The sequence below is a fragment of the Etheostoma spectabile genome, chromosome 18, assembly GCF_008692095.1.
Source record: "Etheostoma spectabile isolate EspeVRDwgs_2016 chromosome 18, UIUC_Espe_1.0, whole genome shotgun sequence".
NCBI classification, from domain to species: Eukaryota; Metazoa; Chordata; class Actinopteri; order Perciformes; family Percidae; genus Etheostoma; species Etheostoma spectabile.
The window spans coordinates 7,207,299-7,229,876 of record NC_045750.1 but is presented as its reverse complement, the minus strand read 5'-3'; the positions used below and the strand labels follow the sequence as shown (position 1 = coordinate 7,229,876).

Here is a 22,578-nt window from a genome sequence, read left to right as displayed (position 1 = left end):
AGAGAGAAAGACTGACAAAAATGGAGAGTTTATTGGAAAGGGAGATTTTCTCTGAACCACTGAATCGTGAGATTACACTGAGTGGACTAGGACAAACACACACCACACACACACACACACACACACACACACACACACACACACACACACACACACACACACACACTCCCTCACCATATCTAGACACCATACACATACACTGTACAAACACATTACACATGCTTTCACATACACAAACACACACAAAAACTCACACTGAAGGGGATTACACATAATTTTTTGTGATATTTATCTCTGAAGGGACAACTGTGTGTGTGATTGTATGACTTTTTACTGGTTGTTAAATAATGCTGTAAAGATCTGCACTAATATAATGAAATATCTTTAAAGAACTGAGATAAGATGGAAGCACTGATACAGTAAGATGTGAAAAAAGAAGAGAGAGATGTTTTGCCCCAGACTAATGACAGCATTTTCTGAACAAGATTATTAATACTGAGCTGAGAAATAAAGGAAATATTGAAAAACAAAGGCCTAAACAGGCAAAATGGCTACTAATTTTTGTAAATCAATAACAATTATCTGTAAATAATACAATAGCATGAACTTTAAACTTTTTGAAACATATTTTTACCCACATATGCAATATTTATGTAATGTGCATGCAGGTGCAACATTTTGCACAATTATTTTGGTTCTTTCCACAAAGATATTGTCATGTTTGAATGACATAGCAAACATTTATGTAACATACGCACATTTGTAAATAATAAAAAGACATTTTTTAACATCTAGATGAGGCTAACAATGCTATGTATTCTATATATGAACATCTTGCACCTTTATGAAATGGATCCCTTATTAGTTAAATTCAATCTCATGACTGATGGCATGCTACGTATACTTAAAGAAAATGTATACACAAACTGAATTATAAAGTATTTTGAAGTAGAAAACGGTACATGAAAATAAAAAGGATCTACAGAATGTAGAATTAAGTCCTTTTTTCTCAGCCTGTTCATACTTCTTCCTCTCTAGGTATATATCGTACTCAATCAGAATAGACTCCAGGCTCTATTAACAATATTCCAAAATTGTTATTTAGACGTTACCTCATGAGCAAGCTCTAAAGATTTACAAACTACTACTTAAAACATTCCAGTATCACTTCTTACCTATTTGAGAGTGAAAATATCCCCCATAACGTATTTCCATTAATGCCCACATTGTATATAGTCTCAAATTTGGATTTTATGACATACTAAAAAATTTGTCATTTGGTTCCCTATTTTTTCATAGTTGAATCAAGCTAATTGCCAAAGCTAAAGCAACTACAGTATATAAATATGTTTGGAATTCAATACCAGAAATAAGCAATTTCCTGTTCCATGTGTGACTGTTCCATCTGTGTCCAACTATAGTACCTAGATATTATCCACACAATATTTAAATCAGTCCACTCAACCACAACCCACAGTCCATACACCCTGATATTATTCAAGTAATATTGAAAAGAAACACATAAAGTGGGAGACAGAGTTAATGAGAAAGTAAGGGCTTCATTTTCTCCAGATTGTATCTTGCTCACTTTTTGAATCATATTTGAGTTATGACTGACATAGTGACGCATCGGTTTCAAGTTATATTCAGAAGGGAAATACATTTACATTGGAATATACAACGGAGAAGCAATACTTAAAAAAGCAACAAAAATGGGCCCATGATTAAGAAAAGTGACAAAACACTCAATCTGAGAAAATACTGACTTGGTGATTGTCTTATTAACAATACCACTATTATAAAATAGCCAGGGTCTTCCATCAACAAAACATTCAGTCACGTTTTGCTGCACTGAAACCATTGTTCAAAATACAAAACAAGCATATTTTTTGTTCATGCCTTTTAAGCAATTGAAAGCAGCTACAGTTAGAAGCAGTTAGCCTTACTTTAGCATCAAGTAAAACTTTCTGTCCATCATAAAACTCTGTGTGTCAGCGAGTCAAGGCAGAGCAGCCGGTGGACATCAGAGGAACAACCAGGAAACATTTTCTCCATAAAATATGATCCAGTTTCCCCAAAATCAATGGTGGTGTCTGACTTAGTGTCGTAAAGTGTTAGGCACTTCTCCTGGGAGATTGTACCCTCTCCCCAAAGTTACATAGTACAAGAACACGCATTTGGCTGGGAATGACAGAGGCGCCATTCTCGCTATGACAAAAAAATTGTTGTTGTGTTATTACTCAAATGTCACATGATGACTATGATTATACATTAAACTGTTCAGGTGTCACTTGACTAAAGTTGAGAGGGTGAAGTTTGTGGTTACACAAGACGTACTGGGACTCCTGCAACAGAATTGCTACTAAATGCCATCAGATTAAGATGAAGAGGAAAGCTCATTGGTACTGTTAACAGTAAATAGTTATCATCAGACTTAACTACAATTCCTATACTGTACTGTAGAAAACAAAGATCGTGTGACTAAACAAGGAAAAAACTAAAACTGACACTGGACTCACGGACACCGTATTTACAGTTTTGTCATGGTATGCAACGTAACTTATGTGGTTGGAATTATGATTATGCCTTTTTACCCACCCATGTGCATATGCTGCCTCACTTTGTGTCAACTATGACATGATGAAATAAGACCGTGGCTGCGTTTCTACATTGGTTCAACCTGCCCTCGTTCACTTCCCCTCAGCACTTCCCCTTGGGGGAGTCCCTGCCGCCATCATAAGTGTTGTTCCATTTGTCTAAAAAACTGAAGTGAATTTGGTGAGCTCGACCTTCGGAAGGCTGAGGGAGCGAGTGAACAACAATGGTCACTCCAAGTGGCCTTTGTGTGATGTATGCTATGATGTCATACCAAGGGCTGAGGGAAAGGGAAGGAGAGCAAAAACTAATGCAACAGCCTGTGTCAAAAAGGGTGTACCACACCAAAATGTATAATAAAAAACTGAGACCAAAAGATTCATAATTATTAGCCATGTAACACCATTTAAACTAATCACAGTTCCTTGAGGTCAATCTACAAGGACCAACATGCATCACATTAATATTGACATTGTTGTGTGTAGTTAACACTGAAGCCCGAGCAGACGGTGCTCCCCCTGGTGGATAAATCCAACACTGTGGAGACGAGGAGAGGAGTGAGCTTCCAGCACCCTGAGATCCTCGCTCATACAGAGCTGGTCACCTCAACTCTCTCTGAACCCTACTACTGGAAACTGCCGGATCAGTTCAGAGGCTCTATGGTAGGAAAGCTCCCTGTTTTTGTGTTTTTTCGTTTGTTGTTTTTTAATCATACACGTTTGTGACATGCCATTACATTACACTTTTACATGACTAGGCGATACAGTTTTTAATGGTTTTCTACAGCAATCAACAACCATCAAAGTAGTAGTATAGATATCAATATTTCAGCTCAAATCAAGAGGACTTTGTCAGAATGGAAAAAAACTGTTAATTCATTACAGTTCTCCTTAATTTCTTTAATCAATTATCTCTGTCCTTCAGATCACAGCATATGGTGGGCAGTTGAAATATGCAGTGTACTACGAGGCCAGAGATGAAACTGGTCCTTCCTCCTATGAGCCTCAGGTCATTATTAAGGGGGGTCCTAACCGCAACATCCTGATGACACGCCACATACCTGGACTCCAGATTGGTCAGCTGACCCGCCACGAGATCGACATGACAGAGGTAAAGCAAGGAGGGAAGTGGAAATTAAAAACAATAGAAAAAATTTATAATATTTTTGAAAAAACTTGAAAATCCAACTTAAAAAAATAAACCCAAACCAAAATATTGATGTGCTTAGTTTTGGAAACTCTGTAAACATACAAACAGGTCTATTACATTGGTAGGACTGCGGGGAAAAAATTGTTTTGTCTTTGTGTTTTTGTGTTGTGGTGTGTGTGTTTTGTTTGTGTTTGTGTGTGGTGTAGCATATAAAAGTTACGCAATGGCAGGTCCTGATCAGAACTTCATGGTTTTTGTTCTTTTTTCCACATCCAAATAAAGGCTACAGGGCCCTTTGAGAACCGGGGTAAAAGCACACCCACACAAACCCCGGCATGCAGCGCCCCACACAGTGTTGTCCACAAATTTTTGGAAAGTGATAAAGTAAATAAAAACCCTTTTAAAACCCAGAACATATAACCTGCTTCCAATCATCATTACAGATGTGTTTAAATACATGTGCATGTCCTCTTTGATATGATGTAAGGCAAGAATCTAAGTTTTAGAATTTCCAAATGTCCCGACAAACCAGTGCTATGAGAAATTTAAAAGAAAACAGTTGTAATCATATTATATTGTTGTATTGATGGTTTGATTGATTGAGTTCTCTCTCTTCCAGTATTTCAGAAATCAGTCTAACCGTGGCCGAGGAAGGCAGACCAACCAAAGAGAGCGAGAAAGCACATCAGATAGAGAAGTGTGATTGTCCAATCGGATACTCTGGACTTTCCTGTGAGGTGGGCGCTCAACTAAACACATGCATGCACAGACTTGTAGAACTTATACCTGCAAAATGTGAACTTTTCCAAATGGTGTTCCTTCTAACTCGGATACAGGTGTTGCATTAGTTAGCAGGTAGTTCCATAGCATTTTTGAAGTAACCTTACTTTAAATTTCTGAAAAAGAACTTTTGCTGTACAGTGCAAATGTGACTATTGAAATGAAACTATTGCTACTGCCTTAAAAATAATTGTAACTAAGATACTGAGCAGGATATTTTATATTTGAGGAAATCAGGGCTCTCTATTGGACACAAAGTAAAATAAATATCTTTGTCATGTCTGTACTGCAATTGTTTATTTGCATCGGCCAAAATAAGTACAAAACCAAATTCTTTGTTAAGCTAAAATCATCTTTTCTTCACATGTTGCTAGAAACTAGGAGACATGCCAAGAAATTTCAGAATATAGCCAGCGTTTACCAGTGTAAAACTGCATCACTAAGTTTCTGTAACTCACTTACAGTATTTGTAATAATGTATGATGAAATTACTTCAATGCAGAATTAAAAGCACACCCCATAAAAAGTAGAATATGCAAAAAGCAAATATGTTAACATAAAAACATATTACAGAATAGTGATAACAAAAATGAAAAGAAAACCCATTCACATTGACACAAGTTCAAAACTGATCTAACATTACAAATATTAATTACTGAGTGATCTCTCAGCGCTCAGAGGAATGAATGCTTTATGTCTGCTGACTTCAGAGTGTAAACATGGAGGTCACAGACTAGGCTTTCAATAATATCTCACAAGTTTCCAATTTACATTTAGTTCAGAGTTTTAAGCCTCTGCGACGCCTTTCAGACTCATGTTTTTTTGTTGCTAGCGAGGATTAAGCCTCACTGAGCATATCTCCCACTCAGTTGTGATTTTGTCAAAGCAATTGACTTTCAGCTGCGTCCAGCTCCTTCTCTTAAGCCACAGAAAGCATAAAGCAGGGACTCAATCTTTAGTTTAATGAGGATTTTGTAGAGGTAGCTTATGATACACATGGGCAACAGTTCTGTGCAATTGCGCTGGATGGCGGCGCCTGAGAGTCAGTTAGGTATTATTGTGTTAATCTCAAAGGAACACATGAGTTGCCAGTAAACTTTTAACTATATTTTTCAACCTCTGTTTCACTTTGTCTTTTGCTGTTTGGAGTGCAGAGGAGCAGACATCTATATTGACGGAAAAAAATTGTAGCCGTGTACATAATTTAAAAGCTACAGATTTGAAGCCAAATAGAAAGCAGTAGCTAAACTTCAAATGTTCAGGTCGCAGAGGTCTTGGCTGACAGATGGCCATTCTACGTGTAGCTGCCGTCGTTGTTAATAAAGTATTTTTAAACTGGCGTTTAGAGCTAGCAGAGGGAACAGATGGCTCTTTAAATGGACTCCATTAATTATTACTGAACAGGAGAGAGAGAGAGGGAGTTACCTTGCATGTATCACTGTGTGTGTGTGTGTGTGTGTGTGTGTGTGTGCGTGTGTGTGTGCGTGTGCGTGTGCGTGTGCGTGTGCGTGTGCATGTCTGTGATCAAAAGTTACTAGGGAATAACTCTTAATTGTGTGTTTGTGTGTGAAAGAGAGAGTGGTCAACAGTTGCCTTGAGAAATAACAATTAGGGATAATTATGTGGGTCCATGTGTTTAGTTGTGTGTGTGTGTGTGTGTGTCTGTGTGTGCATGCATGCATGTATTCAAAGATCATGCATAGTGTGCGATTACTGTGGGAACACATGCTATCAAAATAGATCTTCTATATCTGTCTTTCAGCTTTAAAAAATAACAAATAAATCTCTACCCTCATTATCCCGCTCATTCTCTTTCTGTCTGGCTGGCTCTCTCTGTGTGCAGGAGTGTGCTGCAGGTTTCTACCGTCTTAGCGCCAGTTCCCTGGCATCTGCTCCAGCGTCAGGAGTGCCCACCGCTACCGGCATGGGCAGTTGTGTTCAGTGCCAATGCAGTGGGCACTCTTCCACCTGTGACCCTGACACATCCATATGCCAGGTAAGTGTGTGTGTTTGTGTGTGTGTGTTTGTGTGTGTGTGTGCGTGTGTGTTCTGCCACTGGAGACCCTTCTACAACTATATGCCAGGTAGCTTCTGGTGAAGAGATGAAGGTGAGACAGAGAATATAGTCTCTGTATGTGTGTGTTGGGAGGAACGTCAGGTACTGTAATTAGCCCTAGCAATAATTAACGACCCCAGGCTCATTTATATTTTGTGTAATTTCCTCTCCTCTGGATCTGATCCAAAGCTATATACATCCTTACTTTTAGAAAAAAAGGGGAGAAGATCATCCTATCAGAAGAGCTACAATTAAAACACATTAAGGCAAAGAAATCTGACCCTGACAGTTTAACACAAAATGTATTCAACAGGTAAGCACTGTCACTGAGCAGCACATTTCAGTTGTGACAATAATTTCCATAAAATTTATTTTCTAACTGTTTAAAAAAAACTCCTGTGGTAAAAACTTCTAGTTTTTATTTATTTATTTAGTGCAAGGAAACAAAACTTGGAAAAGAGAACCACCTCCATGTTTGTTTTGATAGTCTGTGTGTGTGTAAATGTGCTGTGTTTATATAGCGCTTTTCTAGTCTTAACGACAACTCAAAGCGCTTTTTTTTTTCAAAGCAGAATACATTCACCATTCACACACATTCGCACACTGTGGCCGAGGCTGCCGTAAAAGGTGCCACCTGCTCATCAGATAAACACTCACACACATTCACACTCCGATGCGCAGCACCGGGGGCAACTCGGGGTTCAGTGTCTTGCCCAAGGACACTTTGACGTGCGATTGCAGGGCCAGGGATCGAACCACCAACCTTCCGATTGGCAGGCAACCGCTCTACCACTGATCCACAGCCACCCCTGAATGGGGTTCCCTCCAGAGCAAGCAACGGTGCAACAATGGCGAGTAGAAAAACTCCCTTTTAGGAAGAAACCTGGGACAGACCCAGGCTCTTGGTTGTCTGACAGGCTGGTTGGGGGTGAAATGAAGAGCAATAACAGTCACAGTAAAAGATAGTGGAACAGTGACTAAAAATAATAGTTTGTAGTAGTTCATGGCATAGCAGGGCACAGCAGGATGTAGCAGGGCACCGCATAGCATAGTAGGATGTAACAGGGCATTGCAGGACGTGTAGCAGGATCACGGCGACAGCTACAACCATGATTTTGGATCCTCCCTGATCCAAGGAAACATACTGGGGGAAAAAGAACATAAGGACCCTGGGGAATGACTCCCCCAAGCTAGGTTAGTAACAAGCATTTCTGGGACATGGATGCACACAAATGGAAAGAAGGGCTCAGTGTGTCAAAGGAAGTCCCCCGGCAGTCTAAAACTATTTAAGCATAATTAAGAGAGACAGGGTAAAGAGAGGAACGGGGTCGGGCTGTATTGCCCTGCCTCCCTCTAGTTTTATTATATCATTGATTATATTTTAGAAAAGTGATACCTTTTTTGAGCACAATGTTAATTTTTTTGAAGAAGACCTAAAATATGGCAGGTAGTGCAAGTGGCGCACCTTCTTTCATAAAATTGCAGCAGCGCAACAATTTGTCAAAAGCTTGCTCGGGGTGCTGGATTTGCTGTTTGGTCATGACAGAGTGTGACTCTCTGATTACAGACTGAGAAGCGTATAAACCGGACAACTAAAAGGATCAGCAACTATTAAACTCGTCACTCAAGCTTAATTTAATTTGTAATGTAACCATCATTCAACCGTCGCTCGCTTAATGGATTATTTTATTCCAATAATAGAAGAAAATGCCTAATATAAACAACGTGAATCTCATTCTTAAATGAATGACATTCCCATTGAAGCTATGGATTTAAACCGTCATTTCTAAACTCTCTGTACCATGAGCTCATATGTATGAAAGACTCAAATTAGCACCAACACAGTCGGTAAGACAATTGTTGGCTGTAATTGGACTTAAAGTAACCAGTTGTGTTATTTTTATTTAATTGTTTTTCACCTTTTCTGTTACCTCCTCTCCTCACTGTTATCCATTTTCATACATGTACTGTATCTTCAACTTCATTTTATCATTTCTCCTTCTTCTACTCCACCTCCTTCTAATTTCCTTGTTTTCTTTTATTCTGCCCTATTCTCATCCTCAATTATGTATTTACTCATGCTTTGTCTTGTTTCTTTAGCCTGCCATTTTCTCTGTCTCTCACCCTCAGTTCTCTAATTTTTCTTTGCCCCAATCTTCCTCTACACCCTCCTCTCTTTCTTTCTCCCCTCTCTTTAATTTCTCTAGTTTTGCCAATTTTTAGTTCTTCCCTTCCTCATTTGTGTCGATTTCTGTCTCTTTCTGCCTCCCAGCCATTTTACCCTCGCCCATATCCATCTCGCTCTCCATAACTGCGTCATTAGCATTTTCTTACCGAGCGGGCTAAATTGAAAATGCTAAACGAGTTTGTTTCTGTGGTAATTAGTGGTAACGAGAAACACAGGAAGTTAATGGAAATGACTTGCTTCGTTAGAAGGCAACTTCCTGTTGCACTGTGTGTGTGTGTGTGTGTGTGTGTGTGTGTGTGTGTGTGTGTGTGTGTGTGTGTGTGTGTGTGTGTGTGTGTGTATATGTGTGTGTATATGTGTGTGCTTTGTATGTGGACATGTACTGTATATTTACACTGGATCTTAGTATAGCACCTGCCAGAATACAAATATGAATGGGTATCATTAAATTATTAGTTATATTTGATGGTTGTGTACACTGTCACAATCCTCATAACAACAAGTGAAAGAAATCCTAAAAAGCAAATGAGTATTTCAGATGGCCTGCTCTTGAGGAAGGAAGCTTATTAAACATGTGACATCTCACCTGTCAGCTAACAGCTAGCTGGCTGCTGCTGTGCATGGTCTCACAGCATGTCATCATGCAGGAGTGGAGGGACTGGGCCCAAAAACCATTTATTACTGTGTGTGGACTTGGAAATAGTTAAGGCTAGATATTTGTGTATTTGTGTATTTTTGTGTGTGTATGTGTTTGTTTGTGAGTTTGTGTGTTGATGTGTGTGTGCATGAGCGTGCGCCCTAAAATGGCTCAGAAACTGTGTGGTGAAAAAAATGTGAGATGCTCAGTGCTGCAGAAACAGCTGCGATCACATTGGGTACTTCCCAGTGACAGTCCGTATGTGTGAATCTGTATGCATGTGAACAAAGCGACTGCTCAATCAACTTTTCCTGGAAAATAAAAGTCAATAAAAGTTTTCCTCAATTTGTCTCGTTAGAAGAAAAACGAATCTAAGAAGACAGGCAACTCCTTTCTGTCAACGTGTTCACGTCAAACATCTCACGTAACCATCTCTGAGTTTACTGCCTTACAGCAAAGCACACCACTGATCAAAAGTACTACTTTTATCCAAAATTGTGAAGTAAACTGACAGTGGGTATGCCACTTTTTTATACTTCTAGTCTTGGTGTAAATCAACAAGCGGAGCCAGGATAATTATCTCACTCGCCAAAAAACAAGCCTCCCCAATGCCAATTTGTTAGTAATCAAGGAGGGGATGATGAGTGACCCCGCCTGTCGTCTTTTCAATTACTCATAGCCGACTTGTGACAAGTAGACACATACAAGGGATTGTAAACAGATTAAAGCTTTAGTGCGTACCTTTTTGATATTAATAAGCATCCGTTACATTCAAGCCAGTGCCAAATGAGTTGCTGCAAAGTTAATTAAGACTATCAGCCCCATACTCTGTGTTTCTCATCATGGCTATGTTCAAAAGATTGTGGCGTCCAGTGACTTTCCCTCGTAGAAACTCAAATGAAGATGACTACCTCTTCTAAAGAGTCCTTCATGTTTTTTTAATCCTCTGTTTCCTTCTTGGCTACTAGCAACTGCATGGAGGGGGTGGGGGGAAGGGCGATGAACAGTCATGGATGGCTTGTATCATGTGGACGCGCCAACAGTTTTGTTGTCATTACTTAGAATTCTGTCTTTTCACTGTGCCAGTGGCAATATTCAAATACAACATGCAGATAAAATTGTAGATGTTAATGTTTTTTTTTGTAATTGTGTTACACCTGCCTACATTATGCTCACACAATCAAAGTCGGCTTTTTGAATCAGCCACACAGACCAACAAGTCATGCTTACTGGAGGACAATGGGTTAGAATCATGGTTGGGTTAGAGAATGAATGAAAGCCAATGCAGTGTCTTCACAAATATAACATTAATTTCACGTGTGTGTGTGTGTGTTTGTGTGTGTTTGTGTGTGTGTGTGTGTGTGTGTGTGTGTGTGTGTGTGTGTGTGTGTGTGTGTGTGTGTGTGTGTGTGTGTGTGTAGAACTGTCAAGACAACACTGAGGGTGATAGGTGTGAACGTTGCGCTCCGGGATTCTACGGTGTGGTCCGAGGTTTCCATGACGACTGCAAACCTTGCGCCTGTCCCCTCACCAACCCAGAGAACAAGTAAACTACCTGTTTATCCATACCTTTTTTTCAGCAGAGGTATATACCAATGGAAAGTATGGTGTCATGGATTATGGTGTCATGTTTGGATGCATTCTCTAAAATACATTTATGTACATTTCTGTACTATTTCTGTGTAACTTTTTTGAACATATAGATTGTAAAACTATTAACATATTTATGTACTGTATGTTCAATGGAAGTATTTTCAATCTGTCTGAGTCTAGTTTCAGTCCAACCTGTGTAACTGAAGGATTTGATGACTACCGGTGTACTGCCTGTCCTGAGGGATATGAGGGCCAATACTGTGAGAGGTGAGAGACATGCACGCACGCACGCACGCACGCACACACGCACACACACACACACACACACACACACACACACACACACACACACACCGGTCATATATTTTCTCCCACACACATGAAAGTGTGAGAGTTTTTGACAATAGATAGTACTTGGATTTTTGTTTGATAAAGTGATGTATGCTACATGTAAACATCTGGTGGGGACATGGGTAATTTCTGGTGTGTGTGTGTTGTTTGTGTGTGTGTGTGTGTGTGTGTGTGTGTGTGTGTGTCTGTGTGTGTGTGTGTGTGTGTGTGTGTGTGTGTGTGTGGACATTGTAGTGTAAAAATGTTAATGTGTGAAGGGCTGGGAAAAATGTTTTTTTCACTCCCTGTTTGTGTCCATATTTGCCACGATCTTTATTTTTTTACGGTCTTTATTAAAAGGTCTATTTGGTCAGACACAAAACAATCTTAGTTAACTCTTTCCTTCTTCCCATGATCTCCCTGTCCAGGTGTGCTACTGGTTACCATGGTGACCCTCGGATGCCAGGGGGCCGCTGCGAGGAATGTAAGTGTTCCTTGTGGGGGGCGCTGCCTGGACCATGTGACCCTGTCACGGGCCAATGCCGTTGCAGGGTCGGGGCATCGGGAAAGTCGTGTGACCAGTGCATGGACAGGCATGTGTGTGGACCAGCTGGGATTATCTGTAAGACTAACACACAGCTTTATATTTAATCTATTGTTGGTACTGCTTTTTCTTTCTTGTTCATTCTTTTTTTTGCTTTCTCTTCATTCAGGGTTGAAATCTCGGCTGTAAATTAAAGTTATGAGACAAACAGTCAACAGGTGCAGGTTTTACAGGACATGTGTTCTGAATTATGTGATCTTGAATGTTATTGCCAATATTTTAAACAGAAAATTAATAGTGGCTAAAATCCAATCAATAATCGTTATAAGGGCCTCTTTGCCTTCAACGAATCTATCACAAAAGGAGCCCAGAATTTAACTTTACCATACCCAATCATAGCAAAAAGAGCCCATTTGGTCCCCTTGAAAGTGTTTTTAGATAACTGAAACCTACAGACATCCTCTCTTTTTTATTTTCTTCTATTCTCTCTAATAGCCTACCACCCAGCATAGTTACCCGATGTTTTGCGATGAAATGCAAATGAGCAATCAAAGCCCTTTTCACCGGTTGCCATGGGAGACAGCAGGCCGTGGCAGAAGTCAGATTCAAGTCATTTAGAAAATAATTTCAATGTCATTTAGAGCTAATTTAAACTTAATATGAGCATAATGGCAGGGCCAATTCGGTGCCATTAGCATGTCTACAGGTACGAGAATATAGAAGAAAAGGTTGTAAGACAGAAGCTGATTTGAAATTGCTGCTGTCAGGTCAGAGAGGAAATTGCTTGCTCAGGTCTTTATGTGTTCCGACACAAGGCGTGTGTTCATAAATTGGCAGCACAAGTGCTGTAGTGCACCCCTCACACCAAACTGGTCGCCTCTATGTTCAGACTATAATCACAAGTCCTGGTGGTTTCCAGAGAGTAGAACGATCAAACTGCTGTTCACTTGTTGAAGAGTGATTGCACTATGTTTTGTTCCTGCTCTGCCTTTTCTCCCATCCTATCAGACATAAGCGAGCACTTTGGGAGTCTGCAATCTTGATCGAGGAAAATGCATGTAGCTCTCATATCTGCAGCACCAGTATCATTTCCAGATACATTTCAATATGTGATGTCATAATGGGTTGCATTATTGAATGATGTCTACATCCAAATGAGAGTTTATGTCAAAATTGTATTATTTATTTCAGGGTGAAACATGCAGTATAATATTCAGTATTAGGCTGATAGGGTATTATGACCTCAGGGAATAGCTAAATACAATGCTTATAAGCAGAAAAGAATTAAACACAAAAGACATTTGTACATGATTTTTGTATATTTTTGTATATATTTCTTTTGCACAATAAGATATAAAACCTATGTTTCCAACCAAGATGCATGACATTGAAAAACAGTTCTGGAAATACCGTAGCTATCGGACCTAAACATGCAGTATTTGATGTCTACAATGTGTCTAAATGGGATTTAACTAAACTGCTTTGTTGGCCTTCATCAAAATGCAATTTCCATATATAACTTACAGGCAAAGTTATCTTTCCATTTTCAAAATGAGTATACAGCAACACAGTGTCTGTAGCACGACCTGGACAAAATCACACTGGACTCATAGCCATGATGCAAAGTACCTTTGAACACAATAATCACATTAGCAGCGCATTAACAATTGTGATGCCAAAAACAGACTGCAGAAAACAAAGCACAAAAGATGCCCTACCTGCAGGTAACTTTTTTCTAAATACTACAATCAAACCACAAGTTTAAGAGCTGTAAGTTACTGTATAAGGAGCACAGGTGTTTGTGTTTTTGCGCTTTTAGGTTGTACACATATACTGTAAAAATAGTGGACGTGGCAGCAGTGACGTCACCTGTTTGTTTGTGGACTGCCCATGGGACTATCGTTTTGAATCTTTGAGTTTGGCAATTTGGCTGTTGCCTTCTTGGTTGTTTTAATGCAACTGTGCTGTGCTAAGCTAAATGCTCAATGATGACGAGATAAAGCTTCAGCAAATTGGTTCGTAAAAAGGATTCATGTGCACACAAAATGACCTTTTGGTTAAAGAGTGTAAAACAAGCAGATCTATCACACATTTATAAATGTTAAAGAAAATATGGACAACACCGCAAAACAAGTTCACAGCTATTTTAATGTACAAAGGGCCCGTGGTTAGCATTGCTAATCCTCTGTCCTGATTGACAGGTCGGCGTGTAGCCACGCCCTAAAGCATCCCCTGCTTCATCATCACTTTTAAAATAAATGAGACCATAATATAAAAATTTGAACACCATTCTGTATTGAAGAAGACTTGAAAGGAGCGATTGAGACCAAAAAATTGTTTTGAAAATGATGGTAACTTAATTGAGAAGTACGGTGATTTTCTCATAGACTTCTACAGTATACAATCAAGATTCTTTTTTCAATCAGGGAAGTCGCCCTCTGCTGTAAATTAGATTTGCCCACACTTTTCAGACCCTTCTGAACATCCATGTTCAGACCTGGAAGCTCTGTCTAGTAAGGAAGTCCATCTAGTAAGAAACATGAGTATACTGAACTGAGCATAAAATGTTCCACCAGGCGCATCCGTGCTGGGTTCCGGCTGCGCCGCGGTTTTATTCTGTCCTCTGTCATGCGCCATACCACACCGGGAGTGTCTTGCCTGCCCTATTCGCAGATTGTATTGTCTCTACAAGTACTTGAAAAACAGTGACGTGTTTAATAAGCTAGTATCTTGGATTGCTTGGATTTGCCAAACAGCTTTTTACTCCCTCGTACTGGACTGTACATTTACTGTATCGTGTGTGTATGTGTGTTTGCGTGTTTTTGTGTTTTTTTGTGTATGCACGTGACTGCATGGATGCATTATTGTACTTGTGTGTTGGGTTTTGTCAGTGATTGATAGAATAAAAACAGTTTTTATTTTATTTAATTCATCTTTGATTTCCCTTGTCAGAAATTTTAATTTCTGCAATAAATCAGCCTCAGGCTTTAGGCGGGAAGAGAAATCCACACACGCACACACTCACACACACGATAAAGAAAAATGTGTATGCACGCATCCAAGTGAATTCCCTGGTGTGTTTGTGCATTAATTTGTGTGTTTTTAGCCTGCAGTGTGTGCTCATAATAGGTGCTTTTTCCTCTCTGTGCTGAATTTCATGCATCGGCAGCCCTGTCTTTCTGATGCCAGAGTCACTTAAACACAAAAACACAAGCAGTCACTTTGATCACACACTGATGTGTTTACAGACTCACAAATAAGGCGTAGAAAAGCACACTGAGCAGTAAAATACATATAACATACTTCCTTTCTTTCCTCCTTTTTCTTCCTCTCCTTTCTCTCTGCCAAGTCAAACTACAGAAGTACACACACACACACACACACACACACCACACACACACACACACACACACACAAGACAACCAAGCAAACCATATGTAAACCTCTAATAGATTTTGTTGGCCTCATTACACTCTAGCTGTGTCTAAATGTATGTATTTATTTGTCTCTGTAGCCTGTGATGATGAGTGCTCGGGTCTGTTGATCAGTGATATGGACCGCCTGTATCGCATCATCACTGAAGTCACCCTGACCACACCCCTCCCACCACCTTATAGGGTGTTGTACCGCTTTGAGAACATGACAGAGGAACTCAAGGTAAAATTGGCTTCTGCCTGGTTGAAAAGGATATTTTCAAATGATTTTTAATTTGTTTTTGCTAAGCCCCACCCCATTTAGTTTATGTTGCTATGTCTGTTATGTTTTCCACTTTAGCACAGCACATACAATTAACAATGATAACAGTACCATGTTAACCACTCCAAATGTTTACAGATTTTTTGGAACAATGGCTCGTTGATGTCAGGCATGAGAAGACAAAATCAGGCTACTCATTTTTTGCCGGCAACCGGCAATTTTGCCAGCTAAAATGACAAGTAGTTGTCAGATTTTATCAGCTCTGGCTAACCTTAGCTCCATCAGTTGGTTGAAAACACTGTCACTGGCTGACTTGTTAAGGTTCCCAGCTGACTTAAAGGATAATCTTATGAAAGGAGTCATTAATGTAGAAGACAGAAACAACATTATTCTTTTGCAGTATTACAGTATAGATCATTTCTTTCTAACATGACTCTTATTTTACTAATCTGCAATCTGTCATATAATCAAATAATTGCTTTTTGGGGGGAGGGGTTTGGCAAATCATCCGTTGTATAAAATGATTTGGATGTACTCATGTCTTAGCAAACAATTAGGAAAACGTCCAAAGAAGCATTCGTGATTTTGATATAATAAAAATAGACATTTTAAAGTCAGATATGGAGAACATATTAAAGGCTGTATGTAATCAAAACAGAGTTATTGCAATACTTGGTAGTGCATTGAGAGAACACTCTTCATTCAGCTCACTCAACCCGCACTACTCAGAGGACCATTGCCATGTCGTAGTAAGCTTGTTTTCAAGGTTTTTCAAAATGTTAGGAATTCTCTCCTCCTTCAGTGCAAATCATCATTTTGAGCTGTTGAGCATTTACATCGTCAAAAACATGATGCACACACTGCTGTCAAATTTGATTAACAAGTACCATGTTTTAAATGGATTTTGATAAGTTATGCACTGTGGTTACATCAGCATTCCATAACGTCGTTCTCACAATTGGACTAGGTTATTATTGTTTACTGTGACATAATTCAAATAAATTGACTTTAATTTGTTAGATACATTTTCTCTTTGATTATTTCTTTTCTCCGCCTTTTGCCTCCTGCCCTCCCTTGCTCATCCTCTTCTCTTCGGCTCTACAGCACAGAGCCAGGCAGTTCAAAAGCCTAGCCTTGGGCCAAAATGTGTCAGACATTTCTCTATGTAATTCCTTCATCTCTCTGTTTCTCTCCTGCAGCACATGCTGTCCCCTCAGAGAGCTCCGGAGAGATTACTGCAACTGGCCGACTCCAACCTGGGATCACTGGTTGTTGAGATGGACCAACTACACAGCAGGGTACAAACACTTTTGTTTTTTCTTTTGGCTCGACTTAATGCCGTTGTCCTGGTTGTCTTCCTTTCTGTTTTTATCCATCTTTTGCCCTCTTTCTCTGTCTGTATCTAACGATATGGAGGAAATAAAGACTGCTCATAGAGATCATAGAGAAGGGCCACACCAATGTAAGAACAGTGAAGACACAAGTCTTCTACAACAAGCTGTGCATTGCAATAGATACAACGCATAAACCGGTAGCCAGCTGCAGCACGCGGACTGACATAAAAGCAGTACAGAAACCAATTCAACTACATGTTGATCAAGGGTCGGAACTGATACAAGTCTCTAAACTGGGTTTTGACACAGGGATCCTCTTTAAGACAGGGTTTCAAAATTGGGGAATAAAGCACGCTCCCTGTATAGTTTTTCTTGTTAACAAAAAAGGTTTTGTTCACATTCACTTCTTCACACCATCAACTGAAGAATAACATGAGACCCACAGCAGGATGTTAATTCCAACCACCCTTTTTGCCCTCTTGTGTGTGCACTAAATAAACAACACAAAAACCCACTTGTTATGTAGTTATGGTCTAGAACTCCACAGGGCCCTTATTATGGCAATTTATATCAATAACAAATTATTATTATTATTATTATTATATATTATATATAATAACAAATCATAACCAATTTTCAATTAAATTGGCACATAAATAAAACCAAATAAAACTGAACCTTTCAGGGACCTTGGATAGAAATTAATAGATCAACAACTGCATTTGAAAGGATTTGGATCTAGATCAGGATTGCTATCATAGATCCTGATCTGGTCATTCCTAGTATCGCAATATTTCAATTAAATTCAATCAACTTTATTTATCCGTTAGGGGAATTCAATTTAGCAGTCAACCAGTCACATAAAAACAGGCACACAAAAATAAACACCATCACAATCATTCAGTCAATCAATGTCAGTAGCAGCAGGTCAACAAATGTGAAGCCCACCAGAAAGCCCACATATATAAGAAACAGAGGCTCTTAAGGGTACCTTTGGCTTCTGGGCCTCTGCCTGGTAAACCAATTAAGGAATCTGTGCTTGCTCGAAAGTATTTTATCTAAAGAATTTTAATGTTTTTGCATCAAACAATTTTCATGTTTTTTACATCAAACATATATACGCAATAGCATTTCTATGTCTTTGCCCTCCTACAGAATACAAGAATATATATAAAAACACTTCTTGAGTGCAAGGGGGCTACAAGTGCCAAGTGGAGAAAAATAACACTGTGTCACGCTGTCAAGCTACACCCTTTTAGGGACTGGGGCCTTGACATTTGTTGACAGCTATGATGATCACCCACACCCCATCACACACACACACACAAACACACACACACACACACATACTGACTCACTCACTCACTCACTCACACACAACATCGAAATGATATAGCATGGCCTTGTCAAATCACAACAATAATTACCTGCTTTCTTTCTTGCTTTCTGTGTGTGTGTTTGTGACTTAGGATGTGTTTTCATGCCTGTCAAGGATTCATCCATCTCTTGTTTTCCTGGTCCTCTGTGTCTGTGGGTTAATGTGTGTCTTTGTGTTTTCTTATGTATGTCAATAATTCCTCCATCTCTGCGTTTATGTGGCTGCATGCGAGTCCAGATGTAGACAGGAAAAACAGAGGATAAACAGACTGAACTGTACACACATGGTATAATATTGATTAGGTGTGTGTACTGTATGTGCGTCTTGCCATCATCCTCCATCCTTTTTTTACATCTACTGGAGGACCTCCGTCTTTTACCTTCCTCTGTTAGACAGAAGTCAATATGTTCACTTATTCAACACTTGTTCATTATTATTTCATAATGTGTGTGTGTGTGTGTGTGTGTGTTTGTATAGGCCACTAAGGTGTCTGCTGACGGAGAGCAGGTTGAGGATGATGCTGACAGGATTCATAAACGAGCTGAGGACCTGGAGCAGTTCATCAGAGATACACTGCTGGGAGCTCAAGGTAGCCAAAACAAACACCACCTCTCCTCCAATTAACTGCCTCCATACCCTGCCAACTGGGATTTCTGGATTTATCTGTCTACTGTTTCATCTGTTATTAGAGTACATTGCATCATATTACATTATATTAAATGCAAGTGATCAATTTGGAAAATTTTGGTTATTACATTAAAAAAAGATTGGATTGGAGGAATATGAACAAATGGAAAAAAATAAGCTAATGAACTGAATAATGATACAGGTAGAACATTAAAAAGCAGCAAATTAAAAAAAGATGTAACATCTTCAAAAAGACTTCAGTTGAATTTGATGTAAAAGAAAAGTTATGATTAGAAAAAGTGGCATTACTTTTAAAACTAGTTTCATTGTTACCACCCAAAATCAACAAAAAGCAAAGACCTTGTTGTGCTACAGCCTTTTATTTCAACTCTATTAGGCCCATCTTTAAGAGACACATCTTAGAGGTGAGACAACCAAACACCTTTCTGTCTCCTTGTTAGTTCACTAATGGAAAACTTAGCTGAAACACAATGGCTGGTGGGCCGATGGCCAGCTGCCGGTGCAAAGTGTTGCCTGAACAATAAGACAGATCCATCACTAACCATGGTGATAAATAATCACCCACCAAGATAATGGGATCCAATGATTCAGTTACAAGAAGACGTCAACAGGAACTGGGCAACAGCAAACCACACACCAACACACAAAATGATCTGACAAGAGACAAAGGGAACACAGAGGTTAAATACAAGAGGTAACGAGCAAACAAGGAACAGATGATACAACAGGTAAATCACATCAGGGCGGGGATGACAATCACAAAGGCGGGAAAAAACAGGAAGTAGAACCAAAGACAAGACGAGACAGAGACCAGACTATCGAAATAAAACAGGAAACAGGACATACAGACACTCAAGGGAACATAAGACCAGGGAGGAAACTAGGACACAAACACAAGGAGACAAGACAGAACCAAAAAAACAGAGATCGAGGAACAGAAAACAAAGCAATATACTAAAATCACTCTGGCCCTCTGCCTAATCTCAGAGTGATTATTGTGTGTGTGTGTGTGTGGTGTGTGTGTGTGTGTTTGTGTTTCTGAGAGTGGAAGAGGAGAGTGTGTTGTGGCTCACTGGATGATTGAGAGTAGCAATTAAAGTCTTAATTATTGGCTATCACATACACACACACACACACACACAGTGAAGTAAGAATATATTGTACACACTTTGTGTGGTGTGTGTGTGTATGCGCGTGCGTGCGTGCGTGCGTGCATGTGTGTGTGTGTGTGTGTGCCCATGTTTACTAGATACCATAATATGATTCTATCCACGTTTTAAGTGTTTAATTGGCTTTTAAATCCCACTATGTAATTATAAGGCTGTGAGACACACACACACTCACAGACACTCTAACACACACATACAAATGCAGCGTGTGCACACATGCAGTACAGCTGTTCATTAGCATGATGGCTTTAGTTCAGTCGTTGGCTCTAATCACATCATGTTTACATTTCAAATGATAGGAAATGCTGCATTGCCACAATCACACATACACATAAGCCCACCCACATACCTACACACACACACTTTCAAGTTTCAACTTTAATCATATCACGTTTACATTTCAAATGAGAGAGGAACACACATTTCACAACACTTCTTTACCCTTCTCTGTTTTGCTCTTGCACATACACTCACACGCTCATTAAGTTCCAGCAGTTTTATTTCGATGAGCCTTGGAGTGTTTTAGTGCAGTTTCATCATTGATTGGTTTAAGATTTCACTGGCTTTAATTTGATAAAAAACAGGGCAAACATGAAGTCTGCCAAAATCACTGGCTTTGAATGGTATTAAACAGTTTGTGTGTGTGTGTACGTGTGTGTGTACGTGTGTGTGTGTGTGTGTCTGACTCTTAGCGTGTGTCTGCTTATAAATGAGATCAAACGGTGTGGTTTTGTCTTTCTTTCTATTTGAGCCATAAAGCTTAGACATGACAGCAGAGCCCAAAACAAAATCTCCATCAGGGCTGTATACTGTAGGTCTGTTTCTACATACTGCATGCATGTTCCTTGTTTTTCCTGGATGTTCACTGTATGGTACCCTCTCAGCACTCTCCTCAACCCTCTACACTGCCTGCACAGCAACAAACAGCAGACACACTAAGTTAGCAACTAGCTGAGAAAGAAAGTTGATCGTCTATCAGCTAAAGAGTTAATATTGGACATTTGGGATGGTTGACTAACACACATGCAAACCATAACAGCATTTTTGGCCCAATGGTTAGCAGTGTGTGTACTAGGTTCTCCAGTCAGTACCCTTAATCAAGGCACAAGTTGTTTACCGGGCACTATAAATGGCTGCCCATTGCTCCCTTGAGGGATGGGTTAAATGCAGAGAATAAAGTTAGCTATATGTATGTGACAATAAAGTACCTTTACGTGATAACATATGTGGCCTGTGTTTTTCTCTGCTTGTTTTGCACTTCCTCTGCCCCCAAGTGGCCAAAAACTAAAATAAGAAATAAATATTATAACAAAGACACTTGATATTTATACACTTGACAGTTTTCATTGTTGACAAATACCAAGGTTTCAGAGATATTTTCTAGAGGTGCTGGAACTTAAACTGGAATGTAAACGTTCTTTCAGTGCTTGTATGAATACAACCACACAAATCTATCCATCTGTAGTTTTCTCACAGCAGTCTTTCTATGCGTCTGTGTGTCCAGACCTCCAGTTAAAGGCTGCCGACTTGAACCAGACTCTCTCACGGAAAGATGGAACTCCAGACAGAAGCCTGAAGGACATGAAGGATGAGATCCAGGCCATGCTAGCCGAGATGAGAAAACGACAGCTGGGAGGGAAGAAGAGTATCGCCGAGGAAGAGATGGAGTATGAGCAAACACAAACACACACACACACACACACACACACAAACACAGGTCTTGTATTCTCCCACACAAGAAAGTGTGACAGTGTTGCTGAAAGTGGCTGTATGTAACTTCCACTCTCAGTTTATGTTGATTTTAGTGGCCGCTTTAGACAAAAGCGGTGTGTTTTTTCCACACCTGCCGTCATAAATGTCTAGTCTTTATGGTGCTGTATTGCCGACTGTATTACTGAGTTAGCGTTAAGGGGGGTTCATATAGTTACGATGAATGTTTTGCTCAACCAGAAAAACGTTGATTTATAATAAAAGTATAAGTTACAGATGCTTCATTGCATTTCAAGTGTTACAGTAACATAGCTTTTGGATGTATTGTGAGCTAAACCAGGTATCGAGCCAAAGCATTGAGAGTTTGTTGTAGCAACCAATGAAATAATAACTTTAATATAGTGACGATTACATAGTGCAAAATCCATGGTCACTTTACACAAGTACACGGGGCACGGGAAAAGAAAATAGTAGCCAACACAAACACGGATGGCAAGGAAAACGTCCATGCTATACATACAAGGGGAACGTAATCTTGGCTACTGATGTACAAACACATTGTAAATTGTAAAGTTATTTCCTGAATGAAATAGAAATATTGTACCCCTGTGGATAAATTCGGGGTGGGTTTTGAATCATTTTCAACCCCATAATTATCTCCATATGTTGAAAGCCCGCTCATTGTCTTTCACTTTCCCTTTTGGCTTTTAGTTGTTCTTTGTTTAATTTCCATCTTTCTTGTGATGGTCCAACCCCAGTATCAGCAGATAA

General features: G+C 39.5%; 1 protein-coding gene across 1 annotated transcript in view; it reads left to right on the top strand.

Annotated features, from left to right (window-relative positions):
• The window catches only part of lama2 (laminin, alpha 2), a 185,763-nt gene that overhangs the window by 125,527 nt on the left and 37,658 nt on the right, over positions 1–22,578 (top strand). Inside the window, exons 28-38 of the mRNA XM_032543629.1 lie at positions 3,081–3,257; positions 3,520–3,722; positions 4,364–4,481; positions 6,368–6,520; positions 10,827–10,951; positions 11,179–11,265; positions 11,757–11,950; positions 15,387–15,529; positions 16,768–16,866; positions 18,758–18,869; positions 21,602–21,764. Of these exons, the coding sequence (XP_032399520.1) occupies positions 3,081–3,257; positions 3,520–3,722; positions 4,364–4,481; positions 6,368–6,520; positions 10,827–10,951; positions 11,179–11,265; positions 11,757–11,950; positions 15,387–15,529; positions 16,768–16,866; positions 18,758–18,869; positions 21,602–21,764 (1,574 nt within the window). The remainder of the gene's footprint in view (positions 1–3,080; positions 3,258–3,519; positions 3,723–4,363; positions 4,482–6,367; positions 6,521–10,826; positions 10,952–11,178; positions 11,266–11,756; positions 11,951–15,386; positions 15,530–16,767; positions 16,867–18,757; positions 18,870–21,601; positions 21,765–22,578) is intronic.